At 41.0% G+C, this 21,541-nt stretch overlaps 1 protein-coding gene across 1 annotated transcript in view; it reads right to left on the bottom strand.

Annotated features, from left to right (window-relative positions):
- Positions 1 to 1,031: 1,031 nt before the first annotated feature.
- Positions 1,032 to 21,541, bottom strand: part of m1ap (meiosis 1 associated protein) — a 39,747-nt gene continuing 19,237 nt past the window's right edge. The window contains exons 5-12 of the mRNA XM_028564739.1: positions 8,815 to 8,970; positions 8,561 to 8,720; positions 5,373 to 5,514; positions 4,230 to 4,293; positions 3,926 to 4,068; positions 3,218 to 3,333; positions 3,010 to 3,091; positions 1,032 to 1,750 (exon numbers count right to left, since the gene is read on the bottom strand). Of these exons, the coding sequence (XP_028420540.1) occupies positions 1,523 to 1,750; positions 3,010 to 3,091; positions 3,218 to 3,333; positions 3,926 to 4,068; positions 4,230 to 4,293; positions 5,373 to 5,514; positions 8,561 to 8,720; positions 8,815 to 8,970 (1,091 nt within the window). The 3' untranslated portion in view covers positions 1,032 to 1,522. The remainder of the gene's footprint in view (positions 1,751 to 3,009; positions 3,092 to 3,217; positions 3,334 to 3,925; positions 4,069 to 4,229; positions 4,294 to 5,372; positions 5,515 to 8,560; positions 8,721 to 8,814; positions 8,971 to 21,541) is intronic.

The following is a 21,541-nucleotide window of genomic DNA, read 5'->3' as shown; positions in this document are numbered from 1 at the left end:
AAAGTACTGAGCGAGAGAGAAAAGGGAAAAGGATTGTGAGAGCGACGGAGAAGTGGATGAAATGTCAGTGGGCAGTTTCGGAGGTCCGCCGGTCAAATTCTCTTCGGAGACAAAAGGATCGTTGTGGATGTGATCTGTGAATGCGGAAGTCCTGTGACATCACAACGTCATGAAGTCACTGGGTAGTCCATAATGTTATAAGGTTCAACAAGGGGGTGGAATGGCAGGAGACTGATTGAGCCTGTGTGTGTAAGTGTGTGTGTGTGTGTGCGTGCGTGTGTGTAGATAACAAAGCTCCTTGACGAGGAATGAATTAATAATAGTAATGATCGATGTGCCTAACTGACAAATACGTGCGTATGAACGAAAATCAGAATTAAATGTGCGACCAGTGATGTCACTGCATGAACTCCAATCTACCTCTCTCGGAATCTCAAACACCAAGGAATTTTTACAACGTTTGCATACCTTTTTTATGGCAATTTTTAAAGAACATGCTGCAGTTTAAAAAACAAACATATTTTCTCTCGTCTGTTCTCCTTTCATCCACCCCCCCCCCCTCACGCTGCCTTTCAACCCCCAGAGAGAGGGCTCGCTGTGGGGGTGAAGGAGAGCAGAGAGGCCCGCCTGTGTGCTGCTTTATTCTCCGTCTCATTAAAACAGTGAAGCTGTGTTCAGACGGGACTTAAGGGCTAAATGGAAATGGAATGTGAATATGTGTGTTTGTCTATGAGTCCGTATGTAGTATAGTACTATAGCTGCAGTGTGCATGCTTTATTGTGCCTGAATCATTATTGTGCAAGCGGTTTCTGCCTGTTTCTAGATGTCTTAGGTTGCTCTCTCCTGCTTTTTCATTGTTCACACAGTGTGTGATGTGGACGTTTTGCTGCCTCAGCAATCTAAAGATGGAAGCAAGTCGAAACTTTTCTCACACACACACACACACACACACACACACACACACACACACACACACACACACACACACACACACACACACACACACACACACACACACACACACACACACACACACACACACACACACACACACACACACACACACACACACACACCAAGGCTTGTTATATTCATATTTAGCTATATGGTTTGTGTGGTGAGAATAGAGATGAACTGAAGTATCAAAGAAGCTGCAACCACCCAGAGTGTAGTGCACAACAGTGTTAGTGTGTTGTGTGTGTTTATGTGCAAATTAGTGTGTGTCTTTCCCTCCTTTACAAAGTCTTTAAAGCCTTTATGTGATGCCTGATTACTCACATCCTTTACAATGGGATCGATTAGCCAAATGTGTGTGTGTGTGTGTGTGTGTGTGTGTGTGTGTGTGTGCTAACACTGGAAGGCCCTTTGAAGTGGCAGGTCAGGATGCTGAAGGATTTCAAAGTGTGTGTGTGTGTGTGTGACTTGCTGAGGAAGCACTACACCGCCTCTCTCTCTCTTTGTCACCTCCCTGTCACTGTATTGCTCTCTCGGCCCACTGTCTTTCGCTCACCCCCCAGTGTTCTTACTGTATCACAATGGAGTCCCCATCATCATTGTCTTCCAACTGTGGAGCAGCGGCCAGGGCCCGGCGGCTGCCACTGCTGCTGAGGAGCATCAGAGCCGGACGTGAGGCCTTAGCAGGAGGAGGTCCCAGGGAGGAAGAGGAGGAGAGGGAGGAGGAAGAGGGCAGGGGAGCCACAGTGGCCCTGACCTTGCTGTTCATTCCCAGCTGGCGACCCTGGTTTTGTGGCTGAGTGGAGACAACACACAGCCTTTATAATTCAAGTTTAAGTTTTGAAAATGTTATTTAGAATGATATTCAAACAACAAAATACATTGGTTTCTGGAATCGAATAACATAGTCTGAGCTGTCAGTTCTTGGATTTATAAGAAAGACAAGAAAAGAAAGAGTGAGCTAAAAGACAGGAAGAGGAGGAGGATCTGAAGAAGGTGGAACAAAAGAGATAAAGAACTAGAGAGGAAGAAGACATCAACAGGGCAGATACAAACACTATGTTTAGAGTTAAAGGGTTAAGTTCCACTGCGGTGAATAAAAAGACAGCGTGCCAAAGAACAGAACAAAGCAGAAGCAGAGCGGGTGAACAGTTTCTCTCTGTTTTGCTGCTGTAGTGAATTATTTGCATGTAAGCAGCCTTATCAAGCCTGATGAGTCACACTGCCAACAGCTAAACACTCTCAGGTCACAGTCGGCCTCAGTGGATGTAACAAAGCAACATGAAATGTTACGATCTTTCAAAGTGTAACCCTGTATGTACACAGTGGACACCTACAGTTTATATAATAGTTTAAACTACTCCCACTACAAGCAAAACAACAGTCAAATGCTGCCTAAACACTGGTGCATCTGTATTAATAATGTACGCTTTGTTATAACATTTCTGCAAAACAAGTACTTTTACTTTTAACACTAAATTTAGCTGATCCTACTACTAAGTAAAAGTAAAGAGGTGTTATATCTCTGTACTTTTACTTAGTAGTATGATTTTAAACTTAGTAGATAGGACTTTTAATCTGATTACTTCTTCTAAAAGGTTAAGGTCATATCTGATGATCTAAACTCTTCCCAGAAGACACACGGAGACAATTGCTGCATCTGATTCCATCTGCTGCCAGTGTTGAGGTTGTTTAGTGTTAAAACATTAAGGTAAAATGACAAGGTCAAATATGTCTTTGCTAAAATATTCTGATAAATTAACATAAAGGGCTGGTTTATGCTCTGTGTATTTATGCACTATATTGTCTCTGCAGACGGTAAGTGCTGCCATCTACTGAGATAATACTGAAGTGAGACATGAGGAGGAAGTTGCATTGGTAAAGCACACGTTCCTAAATCTAAAAACCTAAATGAGGTTAATAAAAACCTTCTTCCTGCTTTGTGGTTTCAAATTGCTCTTGACTCGGGCTATCAACTTTGCTCACAATCATTGCGCGCGTCTGTGTGAGCAGCACACTGTGACCTTTACACTGCCATAAATTTGTTGTGTTTACCTGCCGCGGCTGCCTGCTGGCTGTGCCTTTAAGGCCCTCTAGTGGTTGGGACTGGTCTCTGTGGGCAGCAGCTGGCTGCAGTCTGGAATCAACCATCATCAGTATCATGTCGTCATTGAGACCTCTACATCCAAACATTTACACTGTTCTAACATTATCACACGGGGTACACGGATGAATTTGCATCGTGGCATCCACCCCCTCTGACCTGTATGGGTATCGAGGCTGTGAGAGCAGGCCTCTACTCCTCAGGTGCTGGTACAGGTTACTGCTCAGAGACAGAGGGTTGAACACACACTCCTCATCCAGCTGAGTGAGACAACCCTGACAGAGAAATAGACAGGACACATCAACAACTTTGGTAATGTACAAATAAACCCATTGAAACTCACATATATGGCTACATCCTGTTCAAAATATACATGACAGCCAATATATCGTTCTTAAATGGAATTAAAACTTTAAAAAAAAAAGAATTCCCATCTTCAGACAAAACAAAATTTGATGAAAGTAATCAAGCATTATGTCCATTTCTGCATCTCTGCTTTGAAGTGAGTGGCTGAGAATCAGGTGTTTCTGTTCATGGTTCATGGGATAAATACACAATAATAGTAAACAATAATATAGATTTGTGGTGATATATTAACTATAATTAGTGTTTTTATTTAAAATATATTGTTTATCCTCACACGTAAGGTACGTATTTGTGTAAGTGTATTTGTATCTGAATTTGTCTATAATAACTGTCATTACATCTGTATATCTATATTATCTATAAACTACATATATATAAATATGTATATATATATATATATATATATATATATATATATATATATATATATATATATATATACAGTCTACTTCTCTCATTTGTTTGTAATGAATATAATGAATAAATGACCGGTCACCTCACCTGTATAGAGTGCATAGCATTAGGTGCAGGTTCCTGAGTGGCGACAGGTAGCGCGCACGGCAGCAGCAACTCTCTGGAGACCACAGGCTTCAGCAGGAGGCAGAGGGACGGGGACGGCTGGAGGACGTAGTGAGAATACACACCTGTGTTGTACACACCCACCCGCACGCACGCGCGCACACACACACACACACACACACACACACACACACACACACACACACACACACACACACACAAGGCATGTGAGTGTGCTCACAAGGACTGATCAATTCACATTGCTTTCTCAAACAGGCATATGGACCTGAGCCTCCAGCTGTGGACCTCTGTGCCGGCTCCACCTGCAGCAGCAGGAACAAGTCACGACTCTGAAAGAGGGAAAAACAAATCTCACATCAAACACTTCCATTCATTTGTATTGCACATGAGGAGTACTGAGAATGTCAGATGGTGTAGAAAAGCAACCGAAAGAGCTAATCAAGGGATCCAAGAGTGATGTAAATAATAATTTTGTCACTCAAACATGGTCTATATTAAACTTAGATTAGAATGTAATCTATGAACTTTTATAGATTTCAAAATAAAAAATCTAGTTGTCACGGGAGACTTTGGTCAATTACTGGCCACTTCATAGAGAGAGAGTTCTTATTGGCTGTTTTGCGCATGCATTGCCTCTGCGACAAAGAGGGGATAAGGAGAACTGCAGGAAGAGGTCTCACTCTACTCCCATTTATTTTTGCATTCTTCCCACTGCAACTTTAAATGAATGAATCTGAAAACTTTTCATGGACCCCCCTGGCAGAGTGCCACGGACTCCTGGGGGTCCTCGTACCCCACTTTGGGAATCACAGATTTAGTCAATTATTATCATAAGCTCTGTAGCATGAATGTTTTTACAGTGAACTATTTTATTTTACTTCTACTAGGGCTGCATGATATGACCTCAAATCAAAATCAATTTTCCTTGATAACGATAAATGAATGATAATTAATCACATTGTTCTAAATCATCTTTTCTGAAGCCAAAATGTTTCCAGACAACAGACACTGTGTTTCTTTGGGGCACAAGTTGCTCAGTTGACTCAGACTGGTGTTTGAGTTATCCTCCATTATGCTTTCCATGCGGCTGACTGGTCCGGGTGACGTCACGTAGACTACACACCCAGTAGAATGTTTTTAAGGAGAAAGTAGGCCTATCAAAAGGAATAAATGATCTAAATTATCATCATGGGAAAAAACCCCGTTGTTAACAGCTTCAGAATTTCGATACATTTTCGATTAATCGTCCAGCCCTAACTTCTACTGTTCTATTCTACTCTTGTAAATAAGACTAATCTTCATAGCTATTGTGTCAAAAGGCTGGGAGGAACCTGGTTTCTGGTCTAAATTGTCACAAGATGAACCAACAGTGTTCATATTCACATAACATCATAACACATCCACACACCCTGAGTGTGTTGCAGAGAGCATGGAACAAGTTGTGGTTGGTCTCCATTTCATCCCAGTCCAGCTGCCAGCAGGTGGTGGGGCGGATCACCAGCGGCAGGCCGTACAACACACTCTCACACACTCCGTCTGCACGCAGAGTCCTAGAGCGCACACACACACACACACACACACACACGCACACACTCACACACATGGTTAGCATGAAGACCTTTTTTTTCCATAGCAACTCTCTCCAATCAAATGTAGCTTAAACATTTTATGTCAAAGAAGACATCATGCATGTTCTCTAAACTCCTGGAATAGATTTAAGCAGTCCGTGTGCAAACGCACAACAAATCATCATGAACAGAGAATGACATCATCGCTGCCAAGAATAATTTGTTAGCAGTGTGACCGTCCTCCAGCTTTATTTAAATGTCACTGCTGTAAATCATGACTCATCAGTATGTAAAGTGCACACACAGAGCACAACATTTGGACCGACCAGTGTGCGTGTGTGTGTGTGTGTGTGTGTGTGTGTGTGTGTGTGTGTGTGTGTGTGTGTGTTTTAGAAGGAATGATTTCAGCTTTTAAAAATGGTCGTCCCTTGGCACACATCTTGGTTGTGAGTCTTACTTACTGAAGTAAACTGAGCTCATCAGGATTAAGATTACTAAGCATACTATGTTTTATTCAAGGCCCTGTTTTGTTTTGCGATGGTTAGCTGGGATGATGGAAGGGTTTTGTATATACTATATGTGTACATGGTGGAATAGTCACGGTTTGAGAGTTCAAAAGGAGGAGCCAAAAGCAGGAGACCAGGCAGGCAGGTTGGCAGAACTAAATGCAAGCATTAATAACCAAAAGGCTGAATCCAAAAAACCAAGAACACTAGAAACACTTAACACTACAAGATACAAGGGCAGACAATCACAAAGGCGGGAAAACACACAAGGCAGGAAGTCAAACAAGAATATGACACTTGAGAAGAACCTACAAAAAAAAACAGAAAATAGAACAAAACCCAGGATCATGACAGGAACAGAAATATATGCAAAGGAATGTGTGTACCGAATTAATAAGTATAATTTGCTTATTTAACATGTTTTGTTTTATTGTAAAAAAAGGAAGTGGGAAGCAAGGAATACAATTCTTTGTATGCATTTAAAAATACTAAAACAATACTAAAACAATTTTGCCATATTATGCTTGTCCTGTTAGGAAATATATAAAAGCTTAGGATACTAATACATATATAGTGTAACTGAAAAAACTTGTAAGTCAGCCAATCATAATTTGTGTTAGATTGTGAATAAAGAAAAATTCATATGTATACAATTACTTAATTCAATACTTTCTTTTGAGTTTGTTGGTTAGTAGAATGTGTTTGCTGAAACACTTATTGTTTTTTTTTTTATTCCTTGTAGCCAGTGTTACATTCTGTTTATCTTGTGTTCAATCCCTGTCCTTTCCTTGGTTACCACTGTTACCATGTCCCATGAGTTTCTACTATATGAGAAGAACAACATTCCCTCACAAACAAGTTAAGGAAACTTTCTTTTGAGCATGGAGCAATGCTTCAGCCCAACTCCAGTTATTTTGAGTGTTTTCAAGCATAGCAGAACAAAGCATACTCAGATGTGATGGGATAGTTTTATCTAAGAAATATTCCACTACTCCCTGCTGTCAGAATGGGGCCATTCATAGACAGGCAGGGTTTTACTGGACACATTACACGCACACGGCTGATGGAGCATGCACGCATAATCACACACACACACACACACACACACACACACACACACACACACACACACACACACACACACACACACACACACACACACACACACACACACACACGTGCTTCATCTCTCCCTCACTCCAACAAGGAAGCATGGATGTGACTGGGATGATGGTAAAGGCAGACATCAGATCTACACACTCCCTTTAAGGTTTAAACTTAATATAAGAGAAAAAAACATGTTCATCATGTCTTCTGTCGCAGATTTTGTACTCAAGTTCTTTCTTTTTTTCATTCATGTTACTTACTATGCAACACATTTCCTGCCCTCTTAGCAGCCTGTGGCTTTTAAATCAAACCACTTTTAACTAATTGTGTGAAACAGGCCTGTGCAATTAATTGAATTTCAATTTCGCCTCCCAACAATCACCAAAATAGTACAATCGAGAAAAAAACGATTATTTTGCCATGTTCTGTTTTGCAAGAACACTTATTTTGTCTTCATCCGCCCCGGTCAGGGAGGCAAGTCATGTGCATATCATCAGCTGGAATTTAAAAAATGTGCGCGAGTAAAGATGGCAGAAGGAGGGCAGCCACAGCAGCGTTTGGTGAGCAAAAAAGGCAAAAGCAACTCCGTTGTCTGGGAACCCAACAGCAGGACGTCATCACTTGTCACGAAAACCAAATAAACATAAGGGCGAGTACTAGAGATGTTCCGATACTGCCTAAAACGCTGGTATCGCTATCGGGAAGTACTGGAGTTTATGCACCGATCCGATACCAAGTAATAAAGCCCTAAAGAAAATCTACGTTAAAGTAGATTATTTATGTTCTTCTTCCGTTATAACTGACTGTCAAACTGGACAATAAAAGAAAGTTCTGTGGCGTCCATTATTTGTGTTTGTTCATGTTTCACAAAGATAGAAATCATTTCACATCCATACAGGGATAGTAGTATACAGCTGTTAAAACATAATAAAATATATGACACACTGGTATCGGATCGGTACTCAGTATCGGGCGATACACAAGTTCAGGTATCGGAATCGGTATCGGGAAGCAAAAAATGGTATCGGGCCATCTCTAGCGAGTACAGCACTTTCTCCTCAGGTAGAGTGACAAACAGCGGTGGAAGCCTCTAAATCTACCATGAAAACCATGTGAAATATATGGCAGCTACAGTCGCTTAGAAAATATCATTATGGGCACAGACTTTGATGAATTTACCATTTATCAGCCCCAGATGAGATGAAGAAGCTAACGTTAGCTAACCCTGCGGTCCCTCCACCTTTGACAGCATTTCGTTTTATTGTTAAACTGTATGTAAAATGAGTGGTGATGTAAAATTGTTCATTAGCTGTGTAACATTTATGTGTGATTTCAATATTGACCAAAATAATTGTGATTATTATTTTTTCCATAATTGAGCAGCCCTAAAGGAATGCATCAGCCCCGTCTCTTACTTGATTGCTTTTAGTTTCCGTGGCGCTTGGCTCTGATTGGCTGATCCCTTAGTGACAGGCAGGAAGTCCCGGACGCTCTCGGTCTTCACTCCCAGGTTGGGGTTAAGGGGGATGAGGGCGGGGCTTATCAGACGCTCCTGCATGTCACACTTCACGCATACTACACAGGTGACAAATGTCATAAGAAAGTGTGAAAAGACATCACATATTACTGTACTACAATACTTCAATATGTTTGTGTCCAGTATTTGTACCTGGAATGGGATTGTCCAGGGGGCTGGGCAGCAGGAGGTGGAGGTGCTCTCTGTCTCCACCCTGCTCTTGAAGCCACGCCTTCAACACCATCTCCATGGCAAACGTGCTGTTTTCCACCCGCTGCAGGTCGACCTCCGCTCCCAACATCAGAGAGTCTGTAGACGGACACACAATATTTGGATTAAGGGTCGACTCTGCTGACAGACCAGCAACAAGCCAAACATGTTGTTTTCCAAATCCATGTTTTACACAGACATCAATGGCAAAAAGTACATTCCTAGGAGGGAAAATTAAACTTTTCATTTATGACCACTAGGTGGAAGCAACATTCAATAAGTTAAGTTTACAGTACATGGCCTCAGTGACTTGATAAGACACTGACGGCTCTTTGAAATTGGTGTCATCTGAGGGGTTTAAGTGTCTCTGGATCATCCAAAAACCCTCTTAAGCTTGACTGGATGAGAAGGCCTGGCACTGATTTCCTGAGGGGAAGAAGTTGGGCTGCATTTTGGATGTGAGACAGACTATGCAGAGAAAGAGTAGACTGTATAGTGATCTAAAATCTGCTGCTTTAATGGCTATTTTGATATGTTAATGTAAATCTCTGTATCTCTTCTCTCATTTTCTGTAGGTACAGCAAGCAGCAGATCTGCTCTCACTTAACATTACAGAAAAGACACCCCATGGACCTGCCTCACCCTCCTCTCCTTCTCTTTCTGTTGCCATCCCCCATTTATTATTGCAAACTAGACACAAACCTTACATAAGGCCCCTCTTCTCCTTTCCCCTCTATCTGGTGTTTAATAGTTAATGACCCATCAGGAGATAACTAATGGGACTAAAGTGAGAGGAGAGGATCAGGAAGAGGCCCTGCGAGAGCGAGGGCGGGTACAGATGGAGGAGAGAGGCTGACAGGAGGGGGGATAAGACCGAGAAAGAGCACAGGGGATGGATGAAGAACAGACAAAGTATTTAAACTCTTCCTGTCAGGAACTTTTAGAAAGAAAATGAGAAACTTTAAATTCCTAGAATAAAATACGTCATTGCTACTTTCATCTATCAGAGGCTGCTACAGTACAGAAGCTATTTTTAGTTCCGGGCCAGTTTCCAAAAGTAGTAGTTCCAGAAATAAGTACTTCATCTGAGGGGAAAGAATTGTGTTTGCTAGGTTTTTTGCTGATGGATGTTAGCAGTCAGGTCCCTGCTTAGTGATGGCGAGAAGGAGGAGACAAAGAGAGAAGTTTAAGTGGGTACCAAAGCATGTAATAAGAGCACTTCTGCTTTATGAGTCCTCCTGAAGTGAAAAAAGCTTGTAAAGTCAAGATACTTTGATTTCAATTCTGATACGTGCCACATATCACTTGCTCTTAATATGGATTAAAGAACTAATGGAAATTCTCTGATACTTTGGATCAGCAATAAAAGAAGAGGTGTGTCCTACTGTATATCAGCACTGCTGCCCTACTGGGTGAAGATTGAGTGACTGCAGAGACCAAGTATAAAAAAGGAAAAAGGAGGAAGGAGCTAGGATCAATTCACATTAACCCAAAAATAGTTAGAAAAAGAGACATAAAAGTAAAAGTTGAGGTAAGGGGCCTTACAAGGACATGTACATTCAAAGGAAGAGGACAGGGAAAAGAAAGAAGGGATGAGTTATTGCCTTTATGGAAACTGTAATGCAGAGATAAGAGAGACATCCTTGAGAGAACAACAGAGAGATGGAGGAACGAAGGGTTGAAGCAAACCAATCGCCATTCCCTCTGATAATGTCTGTCTGGGGAATAGGAATGGAGAGAGGAGGAGACAGAGTAAGTGAGAGAGAGAGAAAAGAAAAGAGAGAAAGAAATATGGAAGTTGGTGTAGGGAAGAGAATGGAAGAAAGTATAAATTACACAGAGAAAGAGCAGGAGGAAGGAGAAAGGACAAGATGAGATAGGGAAGAGATGGACGGGTATGGTGGGTGAGGGATGATGTCAGAAATGCTTCTACGTCTGTAATTAGACCACAAAGTATCTGTGAGAGAGAGAGATAAAGAGAGAGAGGAAGAGAGAAAATAAGGGGTATAACTCAGGACTGTGTGTGTGTGTGTGTGTGTGTGTGTGTGTGTGTGATACTGCTTTCCACAAAGCTGTACATCACTGACAGAGGAGGATAGGTGAGAGTAGTTAACCTCGAGGTGTGTGTTCAGTGAGACAGCGAGGAGCTGAAGTGATGCGATGCTGTCTGCGCCTCGCCGGCATGCTTATCTGACTCCATGAGGAATGTGTTTACACTGCTAAATTCGCTCCTTGCAGAGTTCATTAAGTGTGTGTTTACTATAGGTATGCAAGATTAAAAAAAAAATCAATTACGTGTTATCATTTGTCCCTTCCGTCACTATTTCTCCGCGCCTCTTGGTCTATATCCTTTCTTTCTTGTCCTGGTCTAGAGATTAAGAAACTATTAAACGCCTGAGCCAGTGACCCATCCCTCTGACCTACAATGCTCCTGCATCTCATTAGCATGTCCTCTGTGTGTGTGTGTGTGTGTGTGTGTGTGTGTGTGTATATATACGAGAAGATAGAGTGTGACAAACATGCTGAGGTAAGGGTGCAGGGTGTTAGCTGGATCTTATTAAGTAGCTGCGTATGGTGTGTGTTGTAAATACAAAAGTACTCATGTCTCACGTTTAACTCAAACACAAATGCTTTAAAAATGAATAAAGGGAGATTACATACAGTAGCATACTGCATGGGCGGGGGGGACCTGTGCTGTTTTCAGTTATATCCTCTTTAACCACAAGGCCCGAAACCTCTACACTGCATCTGTTGCAACAGTTCAAACCGTTCAATCGGCTCTTAATGGCAGGAACTGAGTAACCGTTGCTGACTCATCACATCCCTGGAAATGCACATCCTTTAAACGACGGCCGCTAATGCTTTCCTGCTTTACATTAGCATCACTCCTCTGTCTACCACCAAACATATTTGTGATTCATCTCCACACACACTTACGCACACAAATAACCTTAAAACACAATGTGATTAGATGACGATGTAATGAGTTCAATTTTGCTGTAATTTCCCTGAAGACATCCTTGCTTTTTTTTTTGTTAAACGAATGAAAATGCATTTTCAGCGAAGGTTGGGTTATTTTTCTCACCTCTTCCAATGGGGTAGGGCTGTCACTTTTAATTTAAAAATCGCCTGTGGGGGAAAAACATAAATATTGAATCTGTAATGATGTATCTAACTTCAAAATTGATTTCAATTGAATTTGACCAATGGACTTGGTGATCTACAAGGAGAAGTCTGGCTATGGCCTTGTACATCTCTTAAACCCCAAAGACATGAGTGTATTTGTTTGTTTCTCCACGAATAGCACTTATTTTTGTGTTGGTAATAATTTAATTATATATATAAATCATTATGGGGAGATAACTACATTTATTGCTTTCTGTAACAAGACGTCCTTCTCCCTCAGTCTCTCCTTCTTATTGACAGTCTATTTCTTTTCCTGACCCTCAGCTCTCTCTATCCCACCCTGGCCCACGCTCAGTAATGGTTCCTTTTACTCTGTGCATTAGGAAGACTGCATTGTCCTCATGACCATTGACCATTGTAACATTAGCTTTTGTGGGGAAATTAGTGACAAAAGTGAGCTAATGCAGCAGAAGAGGAAGCAGAGCATTACTCTACAACCTGTTTCCTCTTTCAGTTCATTTAGATATGGATTTACCAGACAGCTTTACCAGGTGCAGATAATGGACACTGTGCTGTATAGTGTAGTGAAGCTTTTAACCATCACATTGTCTAATTCCAGAAAGATCGTGATAATGGAGAACTACTTTGACGTTCGCTGTATTACTGACAGATGAACAAGAAAAACATTATTTTTTTCTTACATAATTATTTTTCTATTGTGACATTAAAAGGAAAATCACAAGTTGATTAGAATGATGAACCACCATTACTTGGTCCAGTTTAATGTCCTTTTCATGTAACGTTATATCATTGAAAATAAGTTTGACTTATTGTTAGTCCATATTTGCTTGTTGATTAATTAACTTGTTGCTACAAAAATAACACCAGTCAAGTTGCCATTTATATCCACATCTGTCCAGACTTACATAATAGCTGCAGTGAAGACTTTAAAGCAATTTAATAAAAATGTATTAAGTGTATTTTTTGGCAAAACATGGATTATTCATACGTCATGTGCAACCCGGCAGCAACAAAGATCTACAATCACCACAGTTTCAAGGTGGACACCCAAGGTTAGTGTCGCCAATTCAGTATCCGAACAGATGTCTCCCATTCTGTTCCTAAGTTGAATAATGGCCACAAAAGAGTTTTGCAGAACTTTATGATGTCACAGCGAAGTTGATCTTTGACCTTTTAGATATAAAATGTAAATTCTTTATCATTTTATTAGGGGTGACCCCGAATAGTCGAAGATTCGATGCATCGATATGCGGAGCCTGATTCGACCACCAATCTCACAGTCGGATCTTCGCGGGTATTATTATGAAACGAGGATCATACCATTTTGGTCTGAGGGGTGCTCAATGTCTAATTTCACACAGAACTACTGGTTTTGTACGGTTATATTAAGTTATATACAGCCTTTAATTATGATAATGCTGTGAAAAAAAAACAGGAAAAGAAAGAAAGAAGAGTTCAATAAATATTTTTACGTGTGTGTGTGTGTAAATCCAACCACCCCTGTGAAAGATTTAAGTTTCACTTTCCCTGATCGGCGACAGACGAGGAGCATCAGACGAGGAGATTAACGTTACTTAACAATGTCTGGAAAAAGAAAATCTAAAGTGTGGATGCACTTTCAAATAGTAAAAGATGATCCAAAAAAAGTAAAATGCAAGTTGTGCCAACAGCTCATGTCCTACCACTCGTCAACAACAAACATGGCTTTCCACTTAAAACGGGTAAGTTTATTACCAATAAAGACGTTTCACTTTTTCATATATAATGGCGCTTTTAATTTACGAATAGCAATATCATATGTTGGGACTTAAAATATGTTAGTCTTTTTTCTAGATCCACCCACAGTATCAGACTGACGACAGCAGTTCATCTAGTAGTAGTAGTAGTAGTAGTAGTAGTAGTAGTACCGGAGCTGCACCAAAACTAACTCAAAGAAAGCTAGATTTGAGACCGCCATTGCCCGAGAAAAGGAAAAGAGAAATCCCGGACAAAATTGCAGAGTTTATTTCGCTTCACAATGAGGCCAGTGAATGTTGTGGACGGTGAAGGTTATAAAGAATTAATGCGCACACTTGAGCCAGGATACACAGTTCCCAAAATAGAGACGGTTATGCATGCGGCGGATGCGAAATACGCGTCCATACGCGCCTGCGGTTTACATGTTACCCTCCTGCTGACTAGTGTCGTGCCCCTCCCAACCCATTCACACACACACACACACACACACACACACACACACACACACACACACACACACACACACACACACACACACACAGATGATTCAACTATCAGTCGACTATAGAAAGATTCGACAATTCTGATTCGAATGTGTAAATCCTTAGTCGGGGACACCCCTACATTTTATCCTATTAGACATTTGTGTGAAATGTTGGCAAAATTAGCTTATGAATTCTTGGGCCCTATCTTGCACTCAGCGCAATTGCCTTTGTACACCGACGCATGTATCATTCCTATTTTGCACCCGACGCACAGCGTACTTTTCCCTCCACAGATGCACGTAGGTAAATTAGGGAATGTATTTGCGCTCCCGGGGGCGGTTCAGCGAAGAGAGGAGGCGTGTGCCGGCGCAAGCGTTACCTGGTGCTATTTTGCAGTTTCAGAAAACAATTCCGCCACTGACCAGGAAAAACCTGGTCTAAAGTCAGTGGCGCGTTATTCAGATGCTATTTCAGGGGCGCATGCTTGGCCATAATGTAGCGTGAAAACAAAAAATATTACTGAAAATGCGCTTTAGGTGTTTGGATAGGTCAGGAGGCACTTTACAGTACAGTCCTCAAAACGTCGCAGCATTCTTTGTGGCTTGTTGTGTTTTACACAACATTTCCATGAATCATGGATGTGTTGATGACATAAATGAGGAAATATTAGAGGACTTAAGGAGACGTGATGTTGAACTACGGTGGGATTGGACACTCCATGCGCTCCTGGTGGAGCGGGTGGACGGAGATGGAGTGGGGGGAGGAGGAAGGGGCACAACAGGAGCAGGTGGTGCGTTTGGAGGCCCACCCTCCATGGCTGCAGCAATCCTCTCCAGACTTGAGGAGATGCGCCCGAGAGGCCGCAGCAACAAGACGGGCATTTATTATTTTGCCGCATCTCGGACAGCTCCCGCTGGCGTGCGCCAGGCAAATCCGCCGTCATAATAGCAATCCGCCATGGAACAAGCGCGCCTGCTCTTAAAGGGAATGTGAGATGACGCTCTGATTGGTTATTTTCACGTTATGCCCAAACCACACCTAGCTACTTCAGACCAACCCATTTTAGATTTGCCTGAGATCCGCCCACAAAGCTACTTGCGTTTCACGTTTGATACTTGCGTTTCAGATCATTAAAATAGGGCCCCTTAAGTTATTGGCCAAAAATGATTTTTGTGAGGTCACAATGACGTTGACCTTTGACAACCAAAATCTAATCAGTTCATCCTTAAGTCCTAGTGGATATTTGTGCCAAATTTAAAGAAATTCCCTCCAGGAGGTCCTGAGATATTGCGTTCACAAGAGTGAGACAGACGTACGTTCGGACGGACAGACTTTAGAAACTTTCTTTCAATTCCTTAAGCAACTTTTATTATGTAATCCAAATAAAAATATCCTCACTAAGTTGCCACCAATGTGTCAATTTTAAATGGGGTAAGACAATACTGTGATATTGCATTCCCCAGACACAAACTTTACAAAGTGTACACAAACATGAAGGAAACGTTGATGACTGTCTGTCTGAGGAATTTCCCTCTGATATCCATATTTAACGTACAGAGCATCACTGACCGCATACACACACTCTGTCCTTGTCTGTCAGTGTGTCTGTTAGTGATGAATAGCTCATTGATGTAGTTTGAGACTGTGACAAATAGGACATTGATCATCTGGTCTGAAACACAGGCGCTCGACACATGACCTAATTGCCTCACAGTCACTTCTGATAAAGCCATGCGGTCATAGAGACAATTGAAGCAGACGGACACTTGAAAAAGACAAGAGGGACGAGGGGGACGACAACAGCAGCAGTTATCTGGCCATCATCACTGAGGAAAAAAGAAGATATATGGCCACATGTACTTGACAGAAGGTCAAAAAACGGGAAGATCCTTTTATGGCAGCTCATTAGGTTCGTTACCTCATTCTCCAGGTTTTGATTCTGTGCACATGCTAAGTCCCAGTGTATGCTAAATGAAAATATGTTTTGAAAAAAGATACTAATCACAAATCTGTCCAGTCAACAAACTAATAACAAACCAATTATATAAGCCTTGGTGGTTGCAGCCATGTTAATGCAAATAAATCACGTTACAGAGAGTTTGATCGTCAGACGGAGAGAAGTAAAGTGATTGCAAGAGATCAACTGCCTGGTTTCAAGCAGAATCTGGAAATAAAGTTAGATTGAAGAGAATGACATGGAGACTCAGAGGATGGCAGCTGGATGCCTTCTTTGAAGCGCTTGAAAAACACTAGAGGACAGAGGATGAGAAGAGCTCTGCAGACAGTATTCATATGAGGTACATGAGAGAGGAAAGAAGGAAAAAGATTGAAAATGTCACTTTTTTAAGAAGTATATTTTTTTGAGGACCGAACATTGTTAATTGTTTATTACAGTTGTACTGAATACAACAGTTATAGCTGAAAACAGTCCACTTTCTAGGAATTAACAAAAGCCCACACTCATAGTGACTCTCACGCACTTTTGAGATAAAAAAGAAAGGAGACAACAAGGACAGATGATGGGGACAGAGCAGACCTATAAAAGAGAGCGCAGAGAAGAGTTGGGAGCTGGGTGGAGAGATTGGAGAGATGATAGCAAATAACAAACCTCTCAAAAAAGAAGGGAAGAATGACCTTGTTTTCCCTTAAGTGGCTTGAAAGCTGAGAGATGACAGAGACACAGTCCATCTGTGTATGCTCAGATACAGATAAAAAAAAGACAGGAACAGAGACAGAGACATGCACAAAGAGCGGTGATTTTGTCATCTTACAATCTGTGATTAGAGAAATAGAGAGAAGGTAAAAGAGGAAATTAGAAGAAAATAGAGAAGAAGTAAGAGATGGTAAATTGTTGTGATGTCTTTCAGTCAGCTTTTATGATCACACCACAATACTGAGAGTGCTGTAGTTAAGGGTTTTAATGGCATCCACTTAAACACAAAAAGTTGCAAAATGTAAGTCTTACTATTACTGGATCTCATTATGGCATTCAACACGGTTGACCACAACATAAAGTATGGGTGCGTTCCATTTGTACTCGGAATTTCCGAGGCTCCATTTTGGGGCCTCTTCTGTTTAACATCTATTTGCTTTCATTGGCTCAGATTATGGAAAACAACAAAAACGTTACCATCATTTTGCAGACGATACACTAATTTACATTACATGCGGACGATGTTTTGGGACTGAGTAAGCGCATTAAACAAATCAATGAATGAATATGCAAGAACACAATTAAAGACTTGTCCATGCATTTATCTTTAGTTGACTCAACTACTGTAACGGTGTCTTTACAGACCTCCCTATAAAATAGATTTTAAATAATTTTAAAGCTGTCACACTCTATTTGAGCTTGTTTTTATTTTCTCTTCAATAACTGTTCATAATTGTATGTAAATGTCCTTCTGTGGCGTATCTTTTGCACTTTGTCTCGATGGTGCACTTTGAATTGCCTTGTTGTTGAAATGTGCTAAATATGTAAACTTACCTTGCCTTGATGAGTGAGAAATGAGCAAAAGAGTGAGACGAGGAAGAGAAAGTGTGTCATTACAGAAGAGATGAGAGAGTGATATTTTAAAGGCAGAGACTTCATACATAGGAGATTAACTGATATTATATAGATAGCCCATTCAAGTGTTTGGACTAATTTTGGTGCTTGTTAAGACATAAACTAACCGCAAGCAAATGAAACAGAAATTAGTAATTAAGTGTTTAATGCTGTTTTGTGATGATAAGACAATCCCAGCAGATTAAATCTCTTTTGCAGTGAAACCACAGAAATGAAAACATTTAGCATATTTGTAGCAACACTAGCGGTGTGGTTCTACGTACTGCAAAATCTGTCTTTCAGTAAGTTGGTCGGCAACCAATTTTGGTCCAGACAGAAGACTAGGAACACGTGATGAAGACAGAAGAGGAATATGGTTGACAGAACAAGACAGTGGCAGACAGATGCAGGTATAGTCAGAGAAGGGAGAAAAGAAAGAGCAACAACACTCTCTGGGTGTTTAATAGCTGTGGACCACTCCGAGGAGCCCTTTCCATATTTTTTTCTATACTTCTCTCTCTTGCTCTTTCTTCAAGCAACCATCTGTTGTTCTGAAAGAAAGAGCAAGAGAGGGGTAACTGAAACAGCTCTCTTGGGCAAAAAAATTATGTACTTGCAAACTGCAACCACAGGAAGACTCCACCCTTTAATGCATCAGCTGACTGATATCAACCTTTTAGTTTTTTGTTACAACTATGTCTGTCAGGCTATACTATGAGATTAGTTTTCTCATGACCTTCTGACAAATTGTTCTGAAAATGGTGAAACAGTAAAAAAAGAATAGATTAAATGAATGTATATGGAGGCAGATTGACAGACAAACAAGGTGTTAGGAGGGTTTAGATAAATAATATTGTGTGTGCATGATGCAGAGCAAACAGCCATCTCTCAGTGTGCGACTAATAGGTTCCATATCCTGGTGTGAAGAGTGATACCGGTCTCCATCTGTACGACCACCTGCTGCTCAGCTAACGTCACACAGAGGTGTGAACAGCCTGACCTTGGCACCATGTGTGTGTGTGTGTGTGTGTGTGTGTGTGTGTGTGGCAAGATGAAAAACATGCACTCCTATAATTCATGCATCCTCATATAAATCATGTAAAACCATATTTATATATACTAAATAAATAAAACAGCGAGAGAAAGCACAGAATTGCAATTGAATTTATGGCCAAATAATCTGAGTGTGTGTGCAGCGTGCTTCCTGTCTGTGTGAATGTTTCGCAGTAGCTGTGCTTGGGTGTGTGCGCGTGTGTCAGCAGGTCTGGGTGGGGTTTCCTCCGGAGCACTTCTGTGCACTTTAACCCACCACACATTAAACTGAACTAGCTGACTGTGATGGAAAATTAACTAAATGAAAGATACAGAGAGAAAAAGAGAGGGAGAGAGCGACCTTGGGTTCAATGACTGCAGGTTTGGTATTGTAATCGTAGCTGAGAAGGAAAAGTCTGGTGGGAAGTTGTTTTTACACAGAAGCAATCACACAAAAATGTATGGGGTGATGGGGTTTATTAACATCCCACAGGAGTTGAGTTTATACTTTAGTTTTCTGCATAAGATTGATGAACTGAGCAAGTCACAAATGCCATCGATAACATCCTCTAGTTACTCCCAGGGTAACATACTACACAATCACGGTGAAATTACAGACTAATTAAAATCTTTAGATTTATTGAAGAAGGGATACTGAAAGAAATAATAACACTAGACAGTGTTTCCCTGTTGAGTTGCCGTGTAAGGATGGCAACAAAAAGACTCTCAACTTCAGACTCAACTTCAGATAAACTTGAATACATTTGTGCACAGTGTGCACAAATGTATTTTATCCCTCATCACTTATGTTGAAATCTTTTAATAGCCAGTATAAACATGGGGACTGATTACAGCAAGTATAACCTGTTGCAACGTTCCTATGGGAACCTGACTATTGCTTTAAGACAGACTTGAAGAATTGTGAACCAATCCTTAGAAGGAATAGTTCATTTTACAATTCTCTTTCTGGCCAGACTGATCTCATGAAGCGGTGTATGTATGACACGCCAATTCATATGCCATTATTGGCGTGTTATCAAGATACATAATCGCTTTTTGGCATGTTTATCAACGGCGTTTGGCCTCCATTGACTTACATTACCTTGCGATTGCGTGTTAATTGATGCTGTAGCGAGTAGTATGAAACGCATGTCAAGTTTCCTAAACCCAACCCTGTTCTTCTTTTCCTAAACCCAACCTTGTTCTTCTTTTCCTAAACCCAACCCTGTTCTTCTTTTCCTAAACCCAACCCTGTTCTTCTTTGTTCTTCTGTGACGTTTCCTAAAACCAATCATAGCCTCGCGATGACACGCCACGTGGCTTTAGAAAGTGCTGTGTATGTTTATTATGCTGTGACGTTGCAGACTGCCGTCCGCTGTATGCAGCGTAGACATACACCCGGACAGCTGAAAATGCGTACAGATAACACACCACTTGGCTTTAGGAAAGTGGCATGTATGTTTACGCGAAGTCATGATGTCATGTTGTTCTGGCGGAGACTTAAAGGAGATGAGAAGACCAATACCACTCTCATATCTGTCAGTTAAATATAAGGCTACAGATTGCAGGTTAGCCTTGCTTAGCATAAAGACTGGAAACGGGGAAACCGCTAGCCTGGCTCTGTCCGAAGGTGGCAAAAAATGTTTTTTGCACTTCACAGGCGATTTTATGTGCAGGACTATTTCCAAACATTTATGTTTTTTTTGCTAGCAAACAAAGTGATTTTTTTTGACAAATTAGAGTAGATATGTCATAAGCAAAACACTACTTTGAGTCCCAGTGTATGACTCTATTAATCTTTTTTTTTTTAAGGCTGAACAAATTAAGGCTTTCTGCTCATTCGGGGTCAGGTTTCAGGGACACTGTCATTTAATGTCCAGATGACCACAGTTAATACAATCACAGTTGCAAGCATTCCCTCTGCAAAAGCCTCTATGAAAAAGCGCCATGGTTGTTGCTCTCTAGGTCTTAACTCCCTTTGGAGTGAAGCAAAACTGAGGGGAGACTTTGCCTCTGGGGATCGATGAAGTTTCACATTATTATTGCAATGTTATACAAGAAATAGGGCTCAGTGTGAGTCCTCAGGATGACTTGTCCCACCCTTTTATAAATCTTGGCTTTGGGCCAGTGAATTATAATCCTCCTCTCAAGGGACACAAATGTTCAGTGTCATTATTCTTGCGACTCAAAATGGATTTGTGGGATGTATGCTGATCCAAGTGCAACTGTGTGTGGCGTGGAAATGGCTTAAGTGTTCTGCAGAAGGCAAATAAGGAGAAGGAAAACACTTCTAAACAATGAGAGCATTAAATATTCAAGGTGGCAGTCACAAAGATAAAGCACAGTACTGCAGGCAGTGTAACAGTTAACATGATTACACAATACAGAACACCCACAATCTATGGCAACATGTATATATATTCAATTGTGATCTGATGTAGGGTGTATAGACTGAAAACAGGCTGCCCTCAGTGTGTGTCATTTTTTATCTTTTCAACATTAACATGCTAAACAGTGGCTGCCTAACATATCGTTATTCCATGTGTAAAGTAAATGTTTCAAAGATTTCAGTGACCTAAACACTACGTTTCACAGTTGCAGACTGGTATTAAAGTAGCATTTTATTTAATGTAGTTTAGATTTAATCTAAGCAGACCCACTAAAAAAAATCACAAGCGGTTTAGGCAGAGGAGTACAATAAATCCAGGTTAATACATCATAA

This window comes from Perca flavescens, chromosome 19 (genome assembly GCF_004354835.1).
Source record: "Perca flavescens isolate YP-PL-M2 chromosome 19, PFLA_1.0, whole genome shotgun sequence".
Classification (NCBI taxonomy): domain Eukaryota; kingdom Metazoa; phylum Chordata; class Actinopteri; order Perciformes; family Percidae; genus Perca; species Perca flavescens.
The sequence above is the reverse complement of the archived record's forward strand: the minus strand, read 5'-3'. Positions and strand labels throughout refer to the sequence as shown.